Here is a 24,553-nt window from a genome sequence, read left to right as displayed (position 1 = left end):
CAGACATCAAAGGAAGGTTGATAAACTAGGATGGTACAACTGCCAAACTTCTAGGATGGTTCTACTGCCAAATTTCTTCCTGGAGTCTGTTGTGACTTGTTGACACAATACCCAAAGCCATGGTTTGCTTAGACACAGTTGGTTGATTAAGCCACAATTAGCTGGATTTCCAAAGCACCAAACAAAATTTAGGAACCAAGATGGTTGGGTTCATTCAAGACGCCAAGCCAAAATTCAATGAAGCCATATTATGATCGAATGTGTTCTGACCTAGCCTTCCTGAGAAAGCATAAATCACAATCTTCGTTCCAAAAACCCTCTTTTATTTATACGGCTGTGAATTATGGTCATTCACAGCCGGCACAACTTCCCCAAGAGTCTCTGAAGAATCTGACAAATGTCTGCTCGAGTTGCCACAGTCTTTCAGGGTAATGTTGATAAGCCTTTTATCTCCTGTGAAATGCTGCCAGAGACCTAACTGCCAACTAGTTTTTGCAAGGCTAAGAGTCAAACAGAACTTCTCAGAGCTTGGACCGACCAGATGAACTAATTGCTTCCTGCAAAAGCTCACCTCCCGTTCGCTCCCCTTTTATGTCTTATAGGAGGAGCCAATAATCTTCAAGCCTTACTCCCAAGCAGAGGTGGGTTCCTACCAGTTCGCACCTATTCAGTAGAACCGGTTCGTCAAATCTACCGAACCGGTTAGAAGAGGTTCCACCAGTGGACCCGGAAAGCAGGCCACACCTACAGAAGAGGTTCCAAATTTTTTTGAAACCCACCACTGGTCCTTGGATATGATTATTCTACACTATCATGCTCATTTTTATAAAACTCAGTGCCTCTGTGAAAGGTAAGGATGACTAATGCGTTTGTGGTGCAATCAGAACATTGTGTGTGTTGAAGTTGTTTTAACGCAAACCAAAGATGCCTTTTAAAAAACAATTTTACATCATATTCTTATGCATCCCAGTGCTGTGTGTGAGGTAATTTAAGGTGGTTCTGACAAGTGTCGTCAGCATCTTCATATCCGGTCACATGGGCGGCAAGCCACTCCCATCCGGTCACATGGGTGGCAAGCCACTCCCACAAAGGAGGCCACACCCACAGAGTAGGTTCGAACAATTTTTGAAACCCACCACTGCTCCCAAGTCACCCTTTTTTTCTCAATTGTTCTTGCCTTTTGGCAGCTCTGCGCATTAGCACACTGGGAACAGGCTCCCACTGTTCTTCTGCCTCACTGATGTCAGGCTCCAGAGGCAGCACATAACTCCCAGATGGCCCTGGGCCCCGCTCTGCCTCTGACGCAGAGCCCTCATCCGAGCCTTCCCCAGCCTCCAGGACTGGCCCAGGTTCCTCCCCAACCTCCTCACTGTCCGACTCTTGCTGCCAGCTCAGCAGGTTGTGCGTGGACTACAAGAGAACCTAGCTGCAGATAAATTGTCTCTCACAAGTGGGTAAAGAGGGTTTAAGTTTCATTCCTGCAGGTTCAATTTTATTTTATTTTTATTATTCCCTTTCAGGCTGAAAAAGTAGTTTACCCATGCAAAGAGAGGAGGCGTTCAAAAACCAATCAAGCCTCTACATTCAATGCTGAGGAAAAACCTTTACCTTTATTTTCACTTTTTTCTAGAGGATGAGCTATACAAAGGATGTTAAAGCTCTCTTCCCTGTCATTGTAAAACGTCTCCTCAAAGAGAATAGGTATTGAGCAACGCTGGTTAAATTCACCCCCAAGGACGATCATATTTCCTTGTATAAAGACTTCCTAGATAGGGAAAAAGACATGAAGAAAAAGAATAATTCAATACCTAAATAGAGCAGTTAAAAAAAAGAAAAATCTACCGTAAGAAACATAAACTGCAGGCTCAGAGTCGCCAACAATATTCCCGAAATAGTATCTATAGATGCCCCAAATTAAATCAAGATTTAAAAATAGCCAACCTCTACGAGGTCATTTGCTCTCATGTGGAGAAATAACTGCTAAAATCTCATTAGACTGTGGTTAAGAAGGTTGAAAATCACTATGGCTATTATCCCTAGTTTGCAATGGTTCAGGCAGCCACTAAATGCAGCAAAAGATACTAAAAATGCAATCTTTTTTTGCTGTCAACATTTCAGAATTTTACACCTCAAATATGTTTGCTCTGGAAATCGCCCGCCGTGGAAATTACCATCCTCACAGACAAATGTGTCCAGGTAACGCAGCCTAAGCAGATGAATAAAACCTTTAATTGAATCTTGCCAGTTTATCGCATTTCTCAGAGCATCACAAGTGACTTTGTTCACATTTTATCCTACAGGTGAGACTGCAGAAACATTACCCATCCGAGTCTGAAGTGGCTCCCATTATTTCTATCGCCTGTACCTTTCCATTCAAAGTGTGGAGATTGTTGTCCGCTGCTTTAAGAATGTAAGAGTCAAACTGGCAAGCCGAAATGATGCTGCTCGAAAGACTGCCTTTACAAGGTACCAGTATCTAGGGGAAAAAAATTACAGGATGTTACGGCATATACGGCTGGATCCCAAATCCATCACAATTTTGCTGACTACAGTATTCGAAATCAAACTATGGCATAGGGCAATGATGGGGAACCTTTTCGGCCCCGAGTGCCCAAACCTGAACGCCCGCGTGCGCACCAAAGCATTGGAAACCCAAAGACCAGCTGGCCGGTGTGCCTGTGCACCGGTCACCTGGTCCTCCAGTTTCTGGCACACATCAAGACCAGCTGGCGGGCCGGAACCCAGAAGAGCAATGGACAATGGCTGGCGCGCCCAGAGAAATGGCTCTGCGTGCCACTTCTGGCACACATCCCATAAGTTCGCCATTACGGGCATAAGGTTTCCTGCTTGAGCAGAGATTAGGTTAGGTTCGGTTTATTGGACTTATATGCCGCCCTCCTCCCAAAGGACTCAGGGCGGCGTACAACATAAAAACACATATTACAAAAGTTAAAAGAAAGATTAAATAGAATTTCCAAAAAACCCAATAGACATTTACAATGAGATTTAGAAATTAAATTTAAACTAACAATTAAAATTAATAATTTGTTTTGTTCAGGCCAGGCCGGCTTGCTGGAAAAACCAACTTTTTAGGGCACGTCGGAAGGACTGGAGGTCAGGGATTATACGAAGCTCTGGGGGCAGCTCATTCCAGTGGGAAGGCGCTCCCACAGAGAAGGCTCTACCCCTGGGGGTCGCCAGCCGATACTGCCTGGCCGACAGCACCCTGAGGAGGGCAACTCTGTGGGATTGTACTGGGCGGTGGGAGGTTACTGGTGGCAGTAGGTGGTTTCGCAAGTACCCTGGGCCTAAGCCATGGAGGGATTTAAAGATCATAATTAACACCTTGAATCGCAGCCAGAAAACAACCGGCAACCAGTGCAGGCCGCCTAAAAGGGGTGTAACATGGGAACACCTAGGTATCCCCATGACAACCCGCACAGCTGCATTCTGGACCAGCTGAAGCCTCCGGGTGCTCTTCAAGGGCAGCCCCATGTAGAGAGCGTTACAATAGTCCAGGCGAGAAAGGATGGGGGTTGGACTAGAAGACCTCCAAGGTCATGTAATAAAATAAAATAAATCCTTTTATTACATCTGGCCTTATGTTGCTTTCATTGATGAATTTTTAACATGATTTCCACTAATTGATTTGAAATAAATGTTAACTATTTCATTGTATTGACAATGTCTCACTTGTCTAGTGTACAAGCTAATAAACATTTTATATTCTATTAGATAGCATTTACATAAGTGAGTTCTTTTAAGAATTCTTGATGATATAGTCTGGACCTGTTTCCTTTGTCATAAGTTTTGAAACTTCACTTTCTGTTACTTTTATTGCCTTTATAAAGACCTTCTGAAAATAAAATTTTAGACATAGGTAACTCTCATATCTTCCACAGGTAGGATGGGTACAGAGGTGGGGTCCTACCAGTTCGCACCTATTCAGTAGAACCGGTTCGTCAAATCTACCCAACTGGTTAGAAGAGGTTCCACCAGTGGACCCAGAAAGCAGGCCACACCTACAGAAGAGGTTCCAAAATTTTTTGAAACCCACCACTGACACACACACACACACACACACACACACAGAGAGAGGGAGAGATTGACACAGAGAGAGAGAGAAAGAGAAAGAAGGGAAGAAATAAAGAAAGAAAAAAGAAAGAAAAAGAGTGAGAGAGAGATGAAAGAAAAAAAGAAAAAAGGGACAGAGACAAAAGGAAGGGGAGAGAGAGAGAGAGAGAGAGAGAGAGAGAGAGAGAGAGAGAAAACACATGGCCAGCAAGCCACTCCCACCAGGTCACATGGCTGGCAAGCCACTCCCACAAAGGAGGCCACACCCACAGAGTAGGTTCCAAAAAAATTTGAAACCCACCTCTGGATGAGTACACAGGATTCATTTACTTTTTTTTGCAATAGCCTTTGAACTATGAAAAACAAGCAGGATCTTGTAACCTACTTATTTATCTCCAGTTTCATCAAATATTGAACAAGCAAATAAAAGGCTGAGGGCACGTTCGCCAAGAAGAAGTAAACAAAGAGCACCAAGTAATACATGCCAATTATTTTTAGGTTATCAGTTGACCTTTATTGCAGTCAAAGACTAGCATATGTTCGATTGGTGTTTATCCACCTTGGAATCTTGCAGAGGTGTGGACTTCAACTCCCAGAAAGGTGAGTGGGGTAAAGGAATGCTGGGACTTGAAGTCCACACACCTTCAAGTTGTCAAGGTTGAGCATAGATTAGATTATACTGTACTGAATTAATCCGAATGTCTTTTAATTGCTCCAGATCGGAATTGCTAAAGAAGCTTCTCAAATTATTCCCCTCACAGAAGCTATGTTCAACAGCCCTGGGATACACCTCTATTACACACAGTATATCTCCTGCCCAGTCCTTTCATCATGGAGATCAGACACAAAAGTACCCTTTTGACGTTACGGTGAGAAATGGTATATAACAGGGGTGAAATGCTCTCAAGTCTGCTACCGGTTCGCTTTGCTACTGGTTTGCCATGTGCACATGCGCACCGGATTAAGCCTTTTCTGAGTTTGCAAAGATAAATTGAACAGCGGCAGGGGACAGACGGATGGGATGACAGCTGTGCCACGTGATTTAGATCCACTAGAAAGCAGGATTTCCTGCTTTCTAGTGAATATAAATCCTGTGGCTCAGCCGATTGTCACACAGCTGATTGTTGGAACTACCTTTTCACCCAAATCGGCAGTAAAAAAATGCTTTAAAAAGCTTTTTTAAAAGTTCTGACGATCAGCTGTGCCCCGCGATTTCTAGCATTTTTTTTACTATCGGTTCGGGCGAACCTATCCAAACTGGTAGCATTTCATCCCTTGTACATAACTATTTTAAATAAACTTGGCCCTAGATCAGTTCACTTATTGGACAGGCAATTCTGGGAGTCGAAGTTCACGGTACTACCACAAAAGGGCGAACGACAAAAGCGCGCCTGACTAAACCGCGGTGACAAAACCACGAGTTCTAAAGCGCGCCGACGAATGAGCGCTGAAGCTCACCGACAACAGTGCACCGACAGAAGCGCGCTGTAACCCTAACCCTAAACCTAACCCTAACCCTTACCTTAACTTAAATCGTGCTTCTGTTGGTGCGCTGTTGTCGGCGCGTTGATGACATTGCGGTTTTAGCGACGCGGTTTTGTCGTTCGCCCTTTTGTCGGGTCACGGAAGTTCACACAGTTGTTAGAATAGGTGAAACTAATGGTCACTCTTGGCCCTTCTTGAGGAGACTCTTGAGAGTCTTCCTAATCTACTTACCGTTCCGTGGAGTTCGGCAACTTTTCTGCAGAGATCCGGTCGTCGTTTCTGCATGGTTAAGTAGAAAGGGTTCCTCAGCAGATCTTCATCATACATAGCCATAGGTGCTACCAAAATATCCAGTCCAGCAGCCTTCTGTAAATTAATCCATCAGCCCCCAAAAACAATCAAATTCAAAGCAACAATAATCCAAGAAAATAATTGCCAAAAGAAAGAATTTACTATCTTTTAAAGATGTTCTTTGTTCTAGCATTATCCAGCATCTGCCTTCTTTCATCCGAAATACGTTATGCTAAAAGCATGTTGTTGGAAGTAGGCAAATATGATGACTTCCTTGAAGGAAATTCAATTGCTCAATTTCAACTGACAATACTCATGTAGGGTTCTTTGGTAATACAGAAACTCCTGCTTCTGAGATACAGTTGTTGTTGTTTTTCAATTTCTCAGTCCATTCTATAGAACTTCAGGATTTTCTGGTAATTTCCCAACTTATAACCAGATCCAACTCTTTAATGTTTTTTTTAAATTAGTCAAGTTCCTAGGTGTTGCCTTCTACTTCAAAAGGGATCTCCTCTTTGCGGGTTATACCATTACTGTTTGGTGGCATTCTTGCATTGCCACAGAGAAAATTATTGTGGCAATTGCTTCACTAACCTGGTACCTACACAATTACCTGTAGAACGGTAGTTCCCAGCGTGGAACCCACGCAGTCATGGTATTCTCTTATCTTCACTATCGGATTGCACACGTCTGGGCATGCCCAGAAGGTCCGTGATAACATCTGGGAGGGTGGGCGGAGCCTCGCGCCACCGCCACTACCAGTTCGCCCGAACCAGTGCAAACCAGCAGAATATCACCTCTGGACCCACGCCCCATAGGGAAGCAATATGATTTTTAATGGGAGCAATTTTAACGGTGTTTAAACCAAGTGAATGCCCTTTTAAGCTTCCTCCACGTGAGTAGAGTTTACTTTTTGAGTGAAGTAAGAATTATATGTCACGGGGCGGCATCAGGATTTTAGACATGCGTAGGTGAGGCATGGCCAAAAAACGGTTGCGAACCACTGCTGTAGAAGCTTTCCCATTACAGGAAAATTTTGGTGGGTCAGGATTCTTTCTCTCTTCCTTTCATGGGGTAGACTTTGATTCTAAGTTCTCTAACTTCGTATCCTCATGTCAGTCCTCCCCAGATTAATTAGACGGGAAACACAATTAGATGAACTATTTCTGTCTTATCGCATAGATTAACACAATCTTGCAAGTCTGAAGGCACAAACTTGCCATCACCACTTTTAACAGGGCAAGACCTTCCTAAGTTTTTTTCCCCTCTGACCGTTAAGTCACTGGGGGCTCCTGCCTCTCTTCTCTGATTGTTTTCCTAGGCAGCATAGCAATAGCAATTAGACTTATATACCGCTTCATAGGGCTTTCAGCCCTCTCTAAGCGGTTTACAGAGTCAGCATATCGCCCCCACAGTCTGGGTCCTCATTTCACCCACCTCGGAAGGATGGAAGGCTGAGTCAACCTTGAGCCGGTGAGATTTGAACCGCTGAACTGCAGATAACAGTCAGCTAAAGTGGCCTGCAGTACTGCACCCTAACCACTGCGCCACCTCGGCTCCTTCCCCTCTTACCCCAAGATCACTTGCATATCCCATTACCCCTCCACATCTATTTGACTAGCTTCAATCATCTCAGCCAACATGGGCCATGCTTTTGCTACTTGGAGGCAATGGGCATTATGGTCCAAAACATCTGGAGAAAACCAAAATTGGACTACGCCAAGGATGCAGAACCAACTGATGCTCCAAAGCTTATACATGGCTTTCAAAGCCCTCAAAAAAAAAAGTGGCTATAGAATTGCAATGTTAATGACTGCAGGAGGGGGAACAGTTTCATATTTATTGTTTTTATTATAGGCTTCCCAGAGCCACTTTGCAGAGTGAGATAGGTGACATATAAATGTAACAAATGAATAAAAATAAACTATTTCAGAGGGTACTTAGTTATTATTAGACTGCATTAAGATAAAGGTATTTTCTCCTTGCACATATGTGCTAGTCGTTCCTGACTCTAGGGGGTGGTGCTCATCTCCCTGGTCGGCATGCCTAAATGCCGAAGGTGCACGGAACGCTGTTACCTTCCCACCAAAGGTGGTCCCTATTTTTCTACTTGCATTTTTACGTGCTTTTGAACTGCTAGGTTGGCAGAAGCTGGGACAAGTAACGGGAGCTCACTCCGTTACAGGGCGCTAGGGATTCGAACTGCCGACCTTTCTGATCGACAAGCTCAGTGTCATAGCCACTGAGCCACCACGTCCCTATATTAGACTGCATTAATAACAAGCACACACAAATTACATCAATATCAATTTTGTTTTCCTCTTGTCCCAAATTTTTCTCTGCCTTGTTGGATTATAAGTCTCCCCACAGTAACATAACGGCTCAGCCTTAGAAACGTGCTGCAATACATGGGGGAAATTGTTCAACCTTCTATTCTATGAGTTTTTGACACAGAACAAGCTTGGCTTGGCAAACATATGATCACAAGCCTTTTGAAGTTTTTAAAGCACAAGAAGCACCATATTATAAAATTTCTGGTCACATGCCGGTTTTCATCACCACAACATTCCAATTCTTTATGAGAAGAGTCACAAAACATCACCAGCAAAGCAGGTTTATGTATAGTCAACTGTTCTGGCGTACCTGTTCATTGCAAACAGGTTTTGTAACGCACAGCAGCCAAATATATTTTTTGGGGGGGATTAATTTTAAAGTTCTGACTTTGCAGTGGTAATGCAACATGTAAAGCATGAACCTATTTTCCCTTCTGTTGACTGGAACATTTTCCATGGTGACCATGGAAGATAAAATCCACAAAAGAAGTTTTATTTTGACTGCTGCAACACTGTGTATCTAAATAGCACAGTCAAATCTTATGTAAAACAAGCAAAGAGAGGGGTTTAGGATTACACCACGCCACAATATCTCACGACGGTGGTTGAATCAACCACCACTCACAGAATCAAAATTAGAAGAGATCATTTCAGTCCTGGTATCTTGACCCCCAGATCAATGTAGGAATCCAGACTCAACCGTCCAATGGAAGGGCGTTTTCCAGGCCACAATTGAGTTGCTCTGACTGTTAAAATAAAATCAAGGTAACCTAATGTGTCCTGGGATCTCAAAAACTCCTTCAACTGAGTCAATTCCTTAGGATTTCTTGCAGAGTTGAGATCCAGGTCCCACTGTCAATTAACAGGAAATCGTTTAACATAGTCTTCTAACCCAATCCCATAAAGTCTAGACCAGGCGTGTCAAATTCGATTTCATTGAGGGCCACATCAGGGTGTGTTTGACCTCAGGGGGTCAGGGTGGGCATGGCCAGCTCGATGTCACTCATATTGGGGGCACCTGTGATGGCCCGAGTGCTCTGACAGTGAAAACGCCCCCCCCCCCCCGGAGTTGTTTTTGGCTGTGACGGCATCCTGCAGCTGTCAGAAAAAACAGAGTTCAGAAGAGTTGCCCACAGCCCTCCCGACCTCCGTTTTTGCTGGCAGAGGCACCGCAGGCCAGTCCAGGGAAGCCCTGTGGCCAGATCGAAGCACCCCATGGGCTGTATCTGGCCCCCAGGCATTGAGTTTGACACCCCTGGTCTAGACTAATTCAAAAGTTGCATGAAAGAACAAGGACACCTTTCACCTGGCTTCTAACACTGACATTCCTTTTATAGCTCTGTCGCAACTATACAAACTTTCTACGCCAGGGGTCCCAAACCCCAGTCCATGGACCGACACCAGTTGAGGGATGCCAGAAACCAGGCTGTTCAACCAAGCGAAGCCCGATCCATGGGATGCAGGCAGCTGTTCTGAGCTAGGCTCCCCAAGAGCATGAAGCAAACTCTTTGTCCCTTTTATTAATTGGCTGTGAATTCTGCTCATTCACATCCAGCAAAGTCTTTCGAGGGAGGATTTACAGTCACAGACCTTATCTGGCTTGGAGAGCTGACAAGCCGATATCTGCAAGGAGTCTCAGAGAGTCACGAACCAATGAAGCAAACTAATTGTCTCCTGCAAACTCCACTCCTCTTTCACTCCTCTTTTATTCCCTCTGGGAGGGACCATTCATCATCCACCTGTGACCTTACTCCCAAGTCGACCCTTTCTTTAGCTCAGGGGTAGACAACCTTTTTATACCTACCGCCCACTTTTGTATCTCTGTTAGTAGTAAAATTTTCTAACCGCCCACCGGTTCCACAGTAATGGTGATTTATAAAGTAGGGAAGTAATTAAATTTAAAAAAGGAAAGTGCTTCAGTATCGGACAAACCCCTACCGCCCACCATGAAATCTGGAAGTGGGCGGTAGGGACCAGGTTGACTACCACTGCTTTAGCTGTTCCCTTCGTCTGGCAACTCTGTGCAATGGCACATTGGGAACAGGCTCCCACTGTTCTTCTGCCTCACTGATGTCTGACTCTGAAGGCAGCTGATAACTGGCATATGGCTCCGGTCCCCTCTCTGCCTCCAACACAGAGCCCTCATCAGCCTTCCCCAGACTCCAGGATTGGCCCATGTTCCTCCCCAACCTCCTCACTGACCGAATCTGCTGCCAACTCCGCTGGGCAAGCAGCATGCCCCCTCCGGTCGACAGAAAACCCCCTCTCCACACAACCAGTCCCTGGTACCCAAAAGGTGAGGAGGCACTGTTCTATGCAGTCTATTACATAAAATAAACTCATAAATAATTGACATAATCAAAAGTCCCATATAAATATATATGTACTAGGAGTCCTCTCTGCGTTTGGCCATTTGCTTTCAGATATTTCATTATCCAACTAGGTAACATCTTCATGACACCTAGCTGAGTAATAAAGCATCTGCAAGCAAACCACCAAGATCAGAGAGCACCAAGGACTCCTTAGTAGGAACTAGAATGCAATCAGAACTTTGCTCAGCCAATATGGTCCAAACGACACATTTGGTTTCATTGAATCAAAAGGGAGGAATAATTTGCTGTTTAAAAGCCCACAAAACTGTATCCTCCATCCCCAAGAAAGCTTTCTCCGAGGTAACTTCTGCTCTATTCGGGAACTTCTAAAATTTCCAACCAATTTATTTGACCCCGTCTCATGCAGCAGAACGACTTTAATTTGGAGGAGAGACACGTGAGCTTTTTCATTAAATCGACAATCATTCAGACAGCTGACTGGGGCCAATTAATATGAGATAATAGATAATCTGTTTATTGCTGGATAAGATAGGGAAGAAACAATGACTCTCCACCAGTTAAGAGAAATTGTATAATTATTTTGACCCTGAGTATTTTGTACGCTACTTTCTTAAGATAAAAAGTGGACGTTTGTGCATTGATTAAAAGTGGCAGCAACAGGCCAGTTTCTGAGCTCGGGGCTCTAACTGCAATTAAGTCTGGTTAGTCTATAGAAGAGAAATCACTTGAATCTGAAATTAAAAAAGAAAAACTCGACAGAAAATAATTTCTCAGTTGCATGCAAGATTAAATCTAGTTAAACTAGTTCCGTATTTGCAGACTTTGGCAATTTTAAGGTATCTGGACTTCAACTCCCAAAATTCCCTAGCCAGCATGGAGAGAAGTTTGGGAAACTCCGATCCTAGTTGCTCCATGATAATATCAGTTCAGAAGCTATCTCCAGCACTTGCAAAGTCACTACTGTAAATCTATGTTTCTCAACCTTGGCCGCTTGAAGGTGTGTAAAACTTCAACTCCCAGAATTCTCCAGACAGCCATGTCAAGGCTGAGAAACAATGCTGTAAGCTATGGCTACTGAAATAAATGTGTTTATCGTGCAACTAACACTGTTATGGCTTGTCAACATCTCTGCCCAAGGAAGTTAGCTGATAAAATGCAGCACAATGCTATTTACATATACCACAAGCACTTGACTTGATACAATTTAGATATTAAGAAGAATCCTTGCATGCTTGTTTCCTCCACTTGAACAAGTTTGAGTTGCTTGATATCTACATCCAGAGTTTGTTTCCCCAGAAACACGTCCTTTAAAACACCCAGTTTTGACATTATTTCTATCTGTCTAATGCAATCACACTGGGTACGTCAGAAAATTAAACCATTATCCAGAGATAATAGGTAAGAAACAGAAACTAGAGTCTATTCTAGATCAAAACTTTGCAATACAAATAAACTTAAAAGAGGAACCTTACAAGGAAAATGTCACACTGGATGGGTGTGACATTTTAATGCAGTGTCAACATTCTTTATTTGTAAAATTTAAAAAAAACTGTTTTTAGTATGCTTGGGTCCCTTGTAATTTGAACCAACTCCTGAGGAATAACTAAAACATTGCAATTAATATTGTCACTGGGAGAACAGAATGCATATTCCAGGCCAAGCATCACTCAGCCTAACAGTCACCATGCTCAATCACTGGAGATTAAATCCTGTCCTACATGATTGGGCTCAGTTCCTGTAATTTGGGGTCTTTAGCAGGGGTGAAATTCAATTTTTTTCTACTACCGGTTCTGTGGGTGTGGCTTGGTGGGCGTGACAGGGGAAGGATACTGCAAAATCTCCATTCCCACCCTACTCTGGGGCCAGCCAGAGGTGGTATTTGCCGGTTTTCCGAACTACTCAAAATTTCCGCTACCGGTTCTCCAGAAACGGCTGAATTTCACCCCTAGTCTTTAGCAATAGCACTTGGACTTCTATACCGCTTCGTAATACTTTACAGCCCTCTTTAAGCAGTTTACAGAGTCAGCTTATTGCCCCCAACAACCTGGGTCCTCATTTTACCCACCTAGGAAAGATGGAAGGCTAGAAGTCAACCTTGAGCTGGTGAGATTTGAACTGCCGAACTGCAGCTAGCAGCCAGCTGAAGTAGCCTGCAGTACTGCCCTTTAACTACTAACTAACCACCTCGGCTCTTTATTAGAATCCAGTCCTTTAAGCAGAAACTAATTTGAAAAGTCCAGAGGGATCCCATTATTATGCCAGTGTTTTTTTCAGCCCAGGTAACTTTTTAAGTTGTGTGGACTTCAATTCCCAGAATTCCCCAGCAAGCATAGGACTCTGGGGAGTTGAAGTCCACCCAACTTAAATTTAAACAGTACTGAATTATTAAGCTGCGTGTCTTTAGCTGCTTCATGTGGGAGTTGCTAAAGAAACTTTTTAAAAAAATATTCCCAGTGCACCCCTGAAAAACACAGAACTAGACAGTCATTTAAACGTCACTTCCTGGGTGGGCCAGCCTGAACTCCTATAATCATTTACTTCTGAGTAAGTACACACAACTGCAGGTTAAATTAGTGGGAAAGGCCAGGATACTTTAGTTTGCATTTAGATACAAACTCAAGGTAAACCACTCCAAACTGGATTGCAGAAAATAAGACTTCAGCAACAGAGAGGTCAATGCCTGGAATGCTGTACCTGACTCTGTTGTTACATCCTCAAACCCCCATAACTTCAACCTTAAACTGTCTACTGTGGACCTCACCCCATTCCTAAGAGGTCCGTAAAGGGGGCGTGCATAAACGCACCAGTGTGCCTACTATTGTCCCAATTTATTCGTACCCATTGCCTATGTTCATATCCATGTTTATACTTATACCTATTACCTTGCACATGTTGGACAAACAAAATAAACTAAATAAAATCAAAATAAACAAGCTATACAAAATAAATAAAATATCAATTCTGCATCTCAGCGTCCCAGACACACCACAATTTACGTTCCACGTGCAAACTTCCTCGTTTTGTGCCCCGAATGCAAGTTGCATGCAAGTTAACCCACTATGCAACCACGTGAACCTTCCTTTTCTCTCTCTTCTTTCTCTTTTCTTTTCTTTTCTTTTCTTTCTTCTTTCTTTCTCTCTCGCTCTCTCTCTCTCGCTCTCTCGCTCTCTCCTTTCTTTCTTTCTTTCTTTCTTTCTTTCTTTCTTTCTTTCTTTTCTTTCTCTCTCTCTCCGCCAATCCTCTAAAGAGGAAACCGAGGCATGCACAGGAAAAGGGCCCGTGCGAGGAAACCAACGCAGCGCAAGGAACCCTCGGACGCAGCCCGGGAGCGTCTCCCCGCCAGGAACCTGCCCGGCCCCTCCCCGACGTCTCCTTTGCAAACCAAGGGCTTTCCAAATTGCGCTCCTTCGTAAGAGGTGGGGGAGACCCTCCGGCCGCCCGGGGAAAGAGGGCCACATTGACACCACCCCCCCAGCCTCCCGCCCTGGCCCCTGGATACCCACCCACCCCCAGCACTGCGGCTCCGCAGCAGGAAGGCAGCCCACCCACCCCCTCCGGACCTTCGCTTCTCCCGGCTTGTCGGCGAGGCTTGCTAACTCATTTGTTCGCCTTCATTTCCTTTACTCATGTCCCTGTTCGTACTTATATCTATCTTGCTACACGTTTGACTAAATAAATACATTAAATGAATTAATTAAAATGCATACATACATACACAAACTAACTAACTACCTAACTCAGCTCCCGCCGGAGAAGCGGCCCCGTTTGGGGCAGGGGAAGGGGCCCGGAGCCATTGCAGGCTTAGGGGAAGGGGCACGGAGGCCTGCAGGCAGGCAGGGAGGCTGGCTGGCTGGCAACCCCGGGGAGCTGCCCTGTGCGCCGCTTTGGAGTTCCCACCCGGCCGCCCCGCGCAAAGACCCATCCCCGGGAAGAGGCCCCGGGGGGGGGGAGGGAAGGGGCTTCCCGGGACACGACGACCCTCCCGACTCCCCAACGCGGCACCCCGGTTTCTTGCAACCCTCCTTCCCGGGCCAAGCGGACGCTCACTTTCTTGCGAAGCGCCCGAGGGTCTCCTCTGCGCCCCCTCCCCACGGCGGCGGCGGCAGCAGCAGCAACGGCGGCATCCCCTCTCCTCCTCCTCGTACTCTGCCCCCCCCCCTCCACCACTCCCTCCAAGCGCCGCCCGTTCCTAGTCCGGGCCCCGAGGCGGATCCTACCCCAGCAAGCGAGCCAATAAGCCCCGGCCTTGTCGCAACCGCCCCGGCGCGTCGGCTGGCTGGGCAGCCGGGTGAAGGTGGAGCTTGGGAGGCGGCAGCGGAGCGGGTAGACAAGCCGACCCAGCAGCAGCAGCAACAGAAGAAGAAGGAGCCTCCCCCCGGGATGGTCCCGCCGGCGCCAGCTGCGCGCTATTTAACCCTAAGCGCCCAGACCGCGCCCGGCCCGCAGCTTCAGCGGGCTTAAAGGAGACGGTCGGTGGGTCGGTCGGTGGCTGCTTCGGGCTTGCTTGTTGCTTGTTTTTTCCCCCTCCTGCCCCGGGGATGCGCGCAGGGCGAGGAAGCCTGCCTCGCCTTGGCCGAAGTGCGGGGAAGGAGGCGGAGGCGCCTCCGTCCTGCCAACGGGGAGGGCAGTGGGGGCGGCAGCGGCAGAAGCAGCAGCGGGGGCGCCCCCGGGCTCCGGCCATGCGCGCACCGTCCGGCCAAGCTCGCTTGGCTTGAGCGCGCCGCGGGACCTACCTCGCCATGGCCAAGGAGGAATGCAAGGCGCTGCTGGACGCGCTGAGCAAAGTCACGGCTTGCTACCGGCACCTGGTGCTGACCGTCGGGGGCGCGGCGGACTCGCAGGAGCTGCGCGAGGAGCTGAAGAAGACCCGGCAGAAGGCGCAGGAGCTGGCCGGGGTGACCCGGACCCAGCTGACGGCCGCCCTGCGGAACAAAACCTTGGCCAAAGAGGAGCGAGCCGAGTTCGAGCGCCTCTGGGTCATCTTCTCCGCCTGCCTGGAGATCCTGGAGGGCGACATGCGGCGCGCCCTGCAGCTGGGCCAGGCGTTCCCCCTCCACGTGCCCAAGAAGCCGCTCATCCAGACGGGGCTGAGCGGAGGCACCTCCGGGGTGGCAGCCCGGGCCATGAGCGTCCAGAACATGAAGTACAACGCCGAGGCCAACATCGACGTGGTGGACCTGACGGACCTGGAGCAGGAGATCAGCCAGGTGGGCGAGATGATCTACGAGATGGAGATGAAGGTCAATGTGCCCCGCTGGACGGTCGAGGCCAAGCAAGACCCGGGCACCGAGCTGAATTCCAACATCAGTGGGGGCGCCGCTTCCCTGGGCGCCGTCTCAGGGGTCGAGAACAAGACCCTTTGCGATCCCAGCAGGATCCTGGCCGCCATCATTTTCACCGCTGTCCTCCTGATCGCCATCGGCCTGGCGGTGTGCGTGGCCAAGCTCTCCTAAGACTGGACGGGGAGAGGGGAAAGGGCTCTTCCTTGCAACGGTACCAGTGGTAGGATTCAGCCGGTTCGCACCACTTCGGGAGAACCAGTTGTTAACTTTCTGAGCAGTTTGGTGAACTGGTTGTTGGAAGAAATCATTAGGGCAGAAGAACCGGTTGTTAAATTATTTGAATCCCACCATTGGGCAGGTTTAACTTTTTTGTGATCTGCAACAGCCGCGACGGGGACGGGATTGGCTGAGATGGGTGAGGGTTTTTTTTAACGCTCCGGGACGGTTGATCCAAGAAATACTTCCTTGGGTATATTTATATATACAGTATATATTTTATTTTTTCAAAGCCTGCTGGCTGGGCCTTTCACGGTTAATAATGTGCGGGTATTATAACTAACCACAGTAGGGATTTGACTGCTATTTATAGGCGACCGTTCTCGGGAACTGGGACGTTAATATGGTTTGTGATTTTAAGCTTGGGATGATGGGGAGGCGGTTCGTGTTTACAAACGGGTAATAATAATAATAATAATAATAATAATAATTCGCACACGATGTGGAGAGGGCTGTGAGCCAGAGGTCAAGATGGCAGAGGGGCATATGTTGGTTTCAGTATAAACGGGGCATTAACTCTGAAAGCTGAAGGAGTGCATTACTCTTTTTCCCCTCAACCAAACGGTGCAGCCGAAAGGCACGGAAACTTGTCTTTGTGAATGAAAGATCTGAAGTTGTTTCTGTTTAACCATGTGCAGTATAAAAATCTGGATTTGCAGAAGAAAACCGTCAGCAGCATTTAGAGAAAGATAAGGAGTAATTTTCAGTTCAGGTTTGTTTTGCAGGGGACAGGAAAAAAAAACCTTATCAATAGGTTCTTAGTTCTGCACTAGCCAATTTTAAACAACTTTACACATAAGTGTAAATCAGTGTTTCCCTTCTTGAAACCTACTGCTGTACCACTGAATCCCATAGAATTCAGTGAGGTTTAATTCTAAACGTGCATCAGATGACAGTATGGTTTCCTTCGGCCGGCATAATTTGTGTGCAATGATGCTGGGATTCGTTTGGTGTTTAAGCTAAAATATGACAAGATCTTCAGCGAGTTCAGGATTTTAGACAGGACTTTTTCCTCTGGGTTTAGAGACTTAATCCTAAGGGAGGCAATTCTATTTAAACCTCCTGTCTGTCTGTTTTCAGATACTGAAAACTGTTTACTTTCTAAACCAGACAAGTAAGGTTTTATCAATAACTTCTCCGGCATGCGTATTCATTAATACGTGAGAAAACTATGGGACTCTTGAGTAAACTTCTTTCTATAGTTGTATAGATGGAATTCACTTAAAAGATTTACAGGTTTGAAAAATTGAAGTTGGTGAAGACACAAACTTTCAGATTGATCTAAAATCTCTTGAGTTTGGATGTCCTGCCAACTATGATTATTATCTTGATTAACTGAAAAATTATATTAAAGAGTCCCTGGCATTACCTAGATAAAGGTAATCAGGCAGCAAAGAGTAATCCATTATATCTAGGCTAAATTTGCATGTCAACAACAACAGCCCTTCTACAAGTATAGACTACCTCCACAGCAAAGTTGCTGTGTAATTATTAAGAGACAAACAGAAAAATAAAGTGTCTAAAATTATGTTTACCAATCTGTTAAACCCATCGTATTTTACAGTTGCGCACGGCTTTAGGATCAGTATACTGATCCCATTAAGTTCCTTGCAGTTGGACAGATGCAGGTGTTGTTTTAGATAAGCTTTACGAGGCAAATCCCCAGATTCAGGGGGTGAATTTCTAAAAATTGAGGTTCATTGAAATGAGTAGCTCAAATTTCTGAGAGCACGTTGAGTTATGAAGCTGAAACCTTATGGGTATCTTTTTAGAAATGAGGTCTGTTTACAGGTAACCCTCGACTTACAATGGAACTCAATTTTGTTGTTGTTAAGTGAGACATTAGTTAAGGGAGTCTTGCCCCATTTTACGACCTTTCTTTTCAGTTAAGTGAACCACTGCAGTATATAAGTTGGTAACCCCGTTGTTAAGCGAGTCTGGGTTTCCCATTGACTTTGCTTGTCAGAAGGTCACTAGAATAGAATAGAATAGAATAGAATAGAATTCTTTATTGTCCAAGTGTGATTGGACACACAAGGAATTTGTCTTTGGTGCAAATGAGGATCCCGTGACCTTTAGGATACAGCAACGGTGATAAATATGTTGCCAAGCATCTGAATTTTGATGACGCGATTATGAGGATGCTGCAAAGGTCATAACTTTGGGAAACGGTCATAAGTCACTTTTTTCAGGGCCGCTAACTTTGGCCCGTCACTAAATGAACTGTTGCAAGTCAAGGACTAGCTGTATTTAACACATCCACTTTTTAAGCTCCTGAATCAATACGCAAACGAGCAGGGCTGCAAGGCAAGAAAGACATAAATAATTAAATTTGCACTTTGAATGGCTGGCACTAATGGACGCTGTGTGCGGTCAATGCCAGATTCTGCATTTGCAACCAAGCGAATCTTCTAAGTATGTGACCTCAAAAATAAGTAGCCCCGTGTTCAGTAAGCAAGAAAATACTGCACTCCCAGGCACCCTTAAGGCATCAATATATTTTTGACGGTGGATTGTAAATATCTGCTTTTAAGGAAGTCTTAGGAGCAGGGCTGGGAGCAACAAAGATGTCAACACTGTGTATTCCTTTTGGTGCTAAAGTACCCATCTCTCTTTATTGTAGCACGGTTCATTTTCACTTGAAGAGAACAGTCCTTGTTCATTGGAAGGACCCACGGGTTGTATGCTGACAAGGGCTAGAATATTTATCTTAAATACGTCTCATATATTTTTATGGGAGAACACCTAGACTTCAAGTGCTCTTACATAGGCTGCATGCAACACTGTTTATAGGCTGGGCGAATGCTCCCGGAGACACTTTTTTAATTTGGAATTAAAACAGTATTCTTTGCACATTGAAGACACAAGTCTTAAGAACTATCAGTATGGATGAAATAACCTCTCCACTCCTGTTTTACAAGGTTTGTTTTGCAAAATCCAGGTTAAAGTCATAAACGCATCACTGCAAAATACTTGTCTTCCTGAGAACGAAGTTACTTTTATGAAAACGTTTACACTTAGGAAACAGTTCCTAATTCCAATAAGGTTTATTGTCCAAGCAGACCTGATTTAGAAAGGTGTTTCTCATGTCTGTGCATCCATTAACTGTCTCTGCAATACTTGTTTTTTTCCCCCCTCTCTAAGCTATTTCTAAATTACATCTCATCCAGTCCTGACACAGGGTTGTCACCATCTGATTAATTAATATCTTCTTTGCTCAGCTCTCATCACATCTGCTCAGCACCACTGACTGTGCGATATGGTTTAGGGATAGCTGTTTTATCACGTGGGCAAAGCTGACCAGATGCAAAGGAGATTGAGGCTGGTGCTATCCTTAAATAATACTATGGAGGAAATATCTTCTTATGGGGTGTGTATGAATGTCAGATTGATCTATGGGAACTGATGAAATAATCCTAAACGTGATATGCTTCTGTTCATCCATTAAAAAAATGTAGGACGTTTGTTCACTTTCACCTCTGTTTCTAAAGTTCATAAAAGTATGACATGTTTCTTTCTGGAAGAAAATATCTAGAAGTCTCATTTTTAGGCCATACATAACCAGAAACATTAGCACAGAATTTTATTGCTGATAAAAGTTTGACCCACACTGAGGTTTTGTTTTAGCTAGGTCTTAAAGGCTACAGACTCTATAGATGGTTACATCATCAACCATCATACATGATGTGGTTAAAATTATTTATTTATTTAAAGTTTATTTAAAGCCAAGTTGTTTTACTCTTTTTTTAAAAAAAAAAACTATTGTTAACTGTCTTGTGTTTACAGCCATAGGTATTTTAATTTTAACAAAAGTGTATGTTTCCATTGAAAAGAAACAAAAAGTCTCTTTTGGATAGGATTCTTTATTTTAAAAAGTCAAAAACTGCTGTATTTTACAAGTATGAAGAAGTTGAGAATTACGACAGGAGTGGTAATCGGAGAACTACGATCTCTGAATGTTTGATTTTTTTAAAAAAAACAGTGTTGATTTGTTGCATTTCCAGTGAATGCTGGGTCCATATTAAAATGATTGTTTCAGTATTAATGTGAAAGTAAGCATTATAAACTGGCATTCCGTGGTTCAAGAGTATTCTTTTATGCTCAGGATAAAACCTATTGCTATTATTTATTTAAAATAAAGCCTCTTCTGTTAACTTGCCAGCTTTTGAACAGATTGCTTTTAAAGACAAACTCCTAAACATACATGTGTGTGTGTGTGTGTCTGTGTGTCTGTGTGAACTTCTTTAGCAATACCTTAAATACCTTTCACATGTTTTCATAAAGTCATTTGGCAATAATGCTGAATTACAAGCCCTTCAATCTTTTCCTTCAGTATGTTTCTAAGCTTACAGTGTCAAGCTGGGACAAAATAGTCAACCTTTTTGCTAAACTCAGCTGCATATCCCAAATGGCCTGTTGTTATTAAGAATTCAAAATTCCCTCACAAATTAGGGTCCAATTGAAAAGTGGCATTAAAAGAAACCCTGATCAATGTTGCACTTCGTTCCACTTTTTTCTTGCATTCCATTTGGAGTTGGATTCTGCTTCACCGCTTAAGGCAGAAGAGATGCACATTACATTTTCTTTGTCAAGAGTAAGAGAGAGCATTCAAGCAAAGCAAAGAATACAATTTTGGATGTTAAGGTAGACTATTTGTGAACATTACTGTGTAGATTCAGCCAGGTAACCAAAGAGAGAAGCAGCCAAGAGCTCAGGAAAAAAAAATCCTAACAGAGCAATCAACCAATGAAACAACTTGCCTACAAAAGTTTGGGATGCTCCATCACTGGTGGCTTTCAACAAGCGAATGGACAATCTGAAATGATATAGGTCTCCTGCTTGAGCAGAGGGTTGGACTAGGGGACCTCAAATGTCCCTTCCAACTCTCTTCTAAGTGTTTATGATGCAGAAGAATAAAACACACACTTTCAAATTCTCCTCTGAAATACTGCAAAGCATTTTGTACATTAAAATTGTGAGCCATGTGATTCCCTTGGATGTAAGCACAATTAATGATGGTGTGGGTGATTTAAGAGTAATCTTGCAGAACTAAACCATGGAGTCCATTTTTTCCTAATTATTGATCAGTTTAAACATTTCTTACTTATGAAATAACTACAAGGTGAATGGTCGACCCAAGAATCCGGCCTTTTCATCTGCAGTATTTGAAATTGCCAAAATGTCTGTTAATAATCTCTAAAATTATTAAAGTGTTATTACTAAAATCGCTAAAAAAATTAAAGAGTCATTTCCCCCCATCTAACGGTATGTACTAAAAACGTAGGTTTTCTGGCCTTGAAAAACAGGCTCATCACAGAACTTGCCATTTTTATTTTATTTTATTTATATCGGCGCGCCCGGGGTAAACATTCACCTGTCCCATCTGCTACCTCTTTTATTTTTATTTGCCGGTTCTCCGAGGCTCACTTAAGTTCACTTGTTTCAGTGACTTAAGGGTTGCATAAGATCAGCAGCAAGTTAAAAATAGGCCAGGTTACATGACAAGCTTACCTACAATAATCTGAAAGCAAGCAAACCAATTTTGCATGATCTAACGAAACACCTGTGGCAGCCCTGTAAGGTAGACCAGCCCTGAAAAATCAATTCCATGGATAGACTAAAATCAACTTTATTAAGACCAGCTATTTAAAAAATTGGGCAAGTTTGTTTGTGCTTTAATTCTACTCCCTTTTATTGAGGAAGAGACCAATATGATAATGGTAAAGATAAATGTTTCCCCTCTCCAGTTTTGTCTGATTCTAGGAGACGAAGCTCATTTGCATTCCTTGAGAGATGGGGAGCAGCCAGTGTTATACAAGATGCTTCTATCGTCAAGTGGCCAGTATGATTATACTCCAAGCTGCACAGAATGCTACTACCTTCCACTGAAATGACAATTTTTTTGTTGTTAGTTGCGAAGCCGTGTCCGACCCATCGCTACCCCATGGACAATGTTCCTACAAGCCTTCCTGTCCTCTACAATCCTCTGGAGTCCATTTAAGTTCACACGGACTGCTTCGGTGACTCCATCCAGCCCCCTCCTTCTCTGTCACCCCTTTCTTCTTTTGCCCTCTATCGTTCCCAGCATGAGGCTCTCCTCCAGTGAGTCCTTCCTTCTCATGAGGTGGCCAAAGTATTTGAGTTTCATCTTCAGGATCTGGCTTTCTAAAGAGCAGTCAGGGTTGATCTCCTCGGTTCCACCACAAATGCGCGCACAACAAAAGCGCGCCTGACTAAAGCGCGGTGTCTAAAGCGCGGTGACAAAACCGCGCGACGAATGAGCGACTAATTAGCCCTAAAGCGCACCGACAACAGCGCACCGACCAAAGCGCGCTGTAAAGTAACCCTAACCCTAACCCTAAACCTAAATGTAAATCTTACCTTAAAGTAAATCGCGCTTCTGTCAGCGCGCTGTTGTCGGCGCGCTTTTGACATCGCGGTTTTAGCGCCGCGGTGTTGTCGGCACGCTTATGACGTTCGCACTTTTGTCGGGTCACAGATCTCCTCTAGGACTGACCGGTGTGATCGCAGGAGTTCAAAGGCCTCAATTCTTTGGCGATGAGCCTTTTTCTTATGGTCCAACTTTCACAGCCATCCATTGCAACTGGGGAAACCAGAGCCTTGACTATCTGTACTTCATTGGCAGGGTGATGTGTCTGCTTTTTAGTATGCTGTCTAGATTTGCGTTAGCTTTCCTCCCCAGGAGCAAGCGTCTTTTGATTTCTTGGCTGCAGTCCCATCTGCAATGATCTTGGAGCCCAGAAAAATAAAATAAGCAGGAGAATAAGTGACCACCAGGCCTGAGGAGAAGGGGCTGCAGCCAGTACATTGTTCCGGGGCCCATGAACAGGAACATTTTTTTAAAAAAATTATAAAATCGTTTTTTTTAAAATAAAATCAATGTTGAATATACACTTTATACTTTGTGTGTATGGCAAAACTGCCTTGCAGCCTTGTTTGACCTAACCTTTATTAATCTGAAACTCAGTGAAGAGTTATTTATGTCATTTATTGAATTTTAATTTCATTACTTATTCATTTCGGTTTGCAAGTTTAGTTTCATTTTGTTTACCAATATATTTCATACTTAATTCAAGTTTATGAATGGTTATGAAATGTCATCTCAAAAATCTGGAGCTCCAAAACGCTACATGTTGCAAATGTACAATGATGACATTATTGATTTATGTGTCCATGCCAGTGGTGGGTTTCAAAAATTGTTCGAACCTACTCTGTGGGTGTGGCCTCCTTTGTGGGAGTGGCTTGCCACCCATGTGACCAGATGGGAGTGGCTTGCCGCCCATGTGACCGGATATGAAGATGCCGACGACACTTGTCAGAACCACCTTAAATTACCTCACACACAGCACTGGCATGCATAAGAATATGATGCAAACTTGTTTTTTAAAAGGCATCTTTGGTTTGCGTTAAAACAACTTCAACACACGCAATGTTCTGATTGCACCACAAACGCAGTAGTCATCCTTACCTTTCACAGAGGCACTGAGTTTTATAAATAGGAGCATGATAGTGTAGAATAATCCTATCCAAGGACCAGTGGAGGGTTTCAAAAAATTTTGGAAGCTCTTCTGTAGGTGTGGCCTGCTTTCCGGGTCCACTGGTGGAACCTCTTCTAACCAGTTCGGTAGATTTGACGAACCGGTTCCACCGAAGAGGTGCAAAATGGTAGGAACCCACCTCTGGTCCATGCGTAGGTGAGGAGGCCCATACTAGTCTTGTTCCAGCACTTAATAATCTTCTTGGCAGCCCTGGGGACCGCAAATCAATTGTGCCACTTAGGCTCTCCCCACACCCCACCCTGTCTTGCCTGCTTTCCCAGCCCAGGAGGCAGCGTGTCCCCAGCCTCGTTCCCTCTAATCCGTCCGCTTTCCGAAACCTGGATGACTGCAAACTAGGCCATACAAAACTTTTGCTAGACCAATTCTCGAATACAGCTCATCTGTCTGGAACTGCATAGCAGACATAAATATAATCGAACAAGTCCAGAGATATTTCACGAGAAGAGTCCTCCACTCCTCTGCTCACAACAGAACCCCTTATGCCACCGGACTTGAAATGTGTGGCTTAGACAACTTAGAACTTCTCCGTCTTCAATCCGAACTAAGTGTAGTACATAAAATTATCTGCTATCATTGTGATGGCGAACCTATGACACATGTGCCACAGGTGGCGTGTGGAGCCATATTTGCCAGCACAGCAGCCCACACCTCTGGCACGCATGCATGTGCCTGGCCAGCTGATTTTCGGCCTTCTGGAGTGCCGGGGGAGGCCATTTTCGCCCTCCCCAGGCTTCAGGAAAATCTCCAGAGCCTAGAGAGGACAAAAAACAGGCCCAACAGGCTAACCAGAAGTTTGGAAATGATCCATTTCCACCTTCCGGGCGGGGGGGGGGAGCGGGCCGAAGGAGGCTGTTATTGCCCTCCCCAGGCTTCAGGAATGTCTCCGGAACCTGGGGAGG

General features: G+C 44.6%; 2 protein-coding genes across 5 annotated transcripts in view; one reads left to right on the top strand and one right to left on the bottom strand.

The window, feature by feature from the left end:
- The window catches only part of ANKRD27 (ankyrin repeat domain 27), a 65,583-nt gene extending 50,831 nt beyond the window's left edge, over positions 1-14,752 (bottom strand). For 2 of the 4 annotated variants that reach the window (XM_087728994.1, XM_087728993.1), the window contains exons 1-4: positions 14,564-14,660; positions 5,791-5,925; positions 2,366-2,476; positions 1,609-1,765 (exon numbers count right to left, since the gene is read on the bottom strand). In XM_087728994.1, coding sequence (XP_087585120.1) covers positions 1,609-1,765; positions 2,366-2,476; positions 5,791-5,892 — 370 coding nt within the window. In that variant the 5' untranslated portion in view covers positions 5,893-5,925; positions 14,564-14,660. Of the gene's footprint in view, positions 1-1,608; positions 1,766-2,365; positions 2,477-5,790; positions 5,926-14,563; positions 14,668-14,733 lie in introns of those variants that run through there. The other 2 variants (XM_087728992.1, XM_087728995.1) reach the window with 2 other exon arrangements.
- A 130-nt stretch (positions 14,753-14,882) lies between these two features.
- Positions 14,883-16,213, top strand: RGS9BP (regulator of G protein signaling 9 binding protein). Its single transcript, XM_014068496.2, has one exon. The coding sequence runs from the start codon at positions 15,256-15,258 to the stop codon at positions 15,967-15,969; it is 714 nt and encodes a 237-aa protein (XP_013923971.1). The 5' UTR covers positions 14,883-15,255; the 3' UTR covers positions 15,970-16,213.
- The last annotated feature ends 8,340 nt before the right edge of the window (positions 16,214-24,553 follow it).

This window comes from Thamnophis sirtalis, unplaced genomic scaffold, assembly GCF_051295495.1.
Source record: "Thamnophis sirtalis isolate CommonGarterSnake01/CBP01778 unplaced genomic scaffold, rThaSir2_p1.2 scaffold_14, whole genome shotgun sequence".
Lineage (NCBI taxonomy): Eukaryota > Metazoa > Chordata > Lepidosauria > Squamata > Natricidae > Thamnophis > Thamnophis sirtalis.
Note: the sequence above shows the minus strand (reverse complement) of the source record. Positions and strands in the feature narration are given on the sequence as shown.

Excerpts from the sequence above, each read along its gene's own strand:
- RGS9BP (XM_014068496.2), top strand. The coding sequence starts at position 15,256 with ATGGCCAAGGAGGAATGCAAGGCGCTGCTGGACGCGCTGAGCAAAGTC.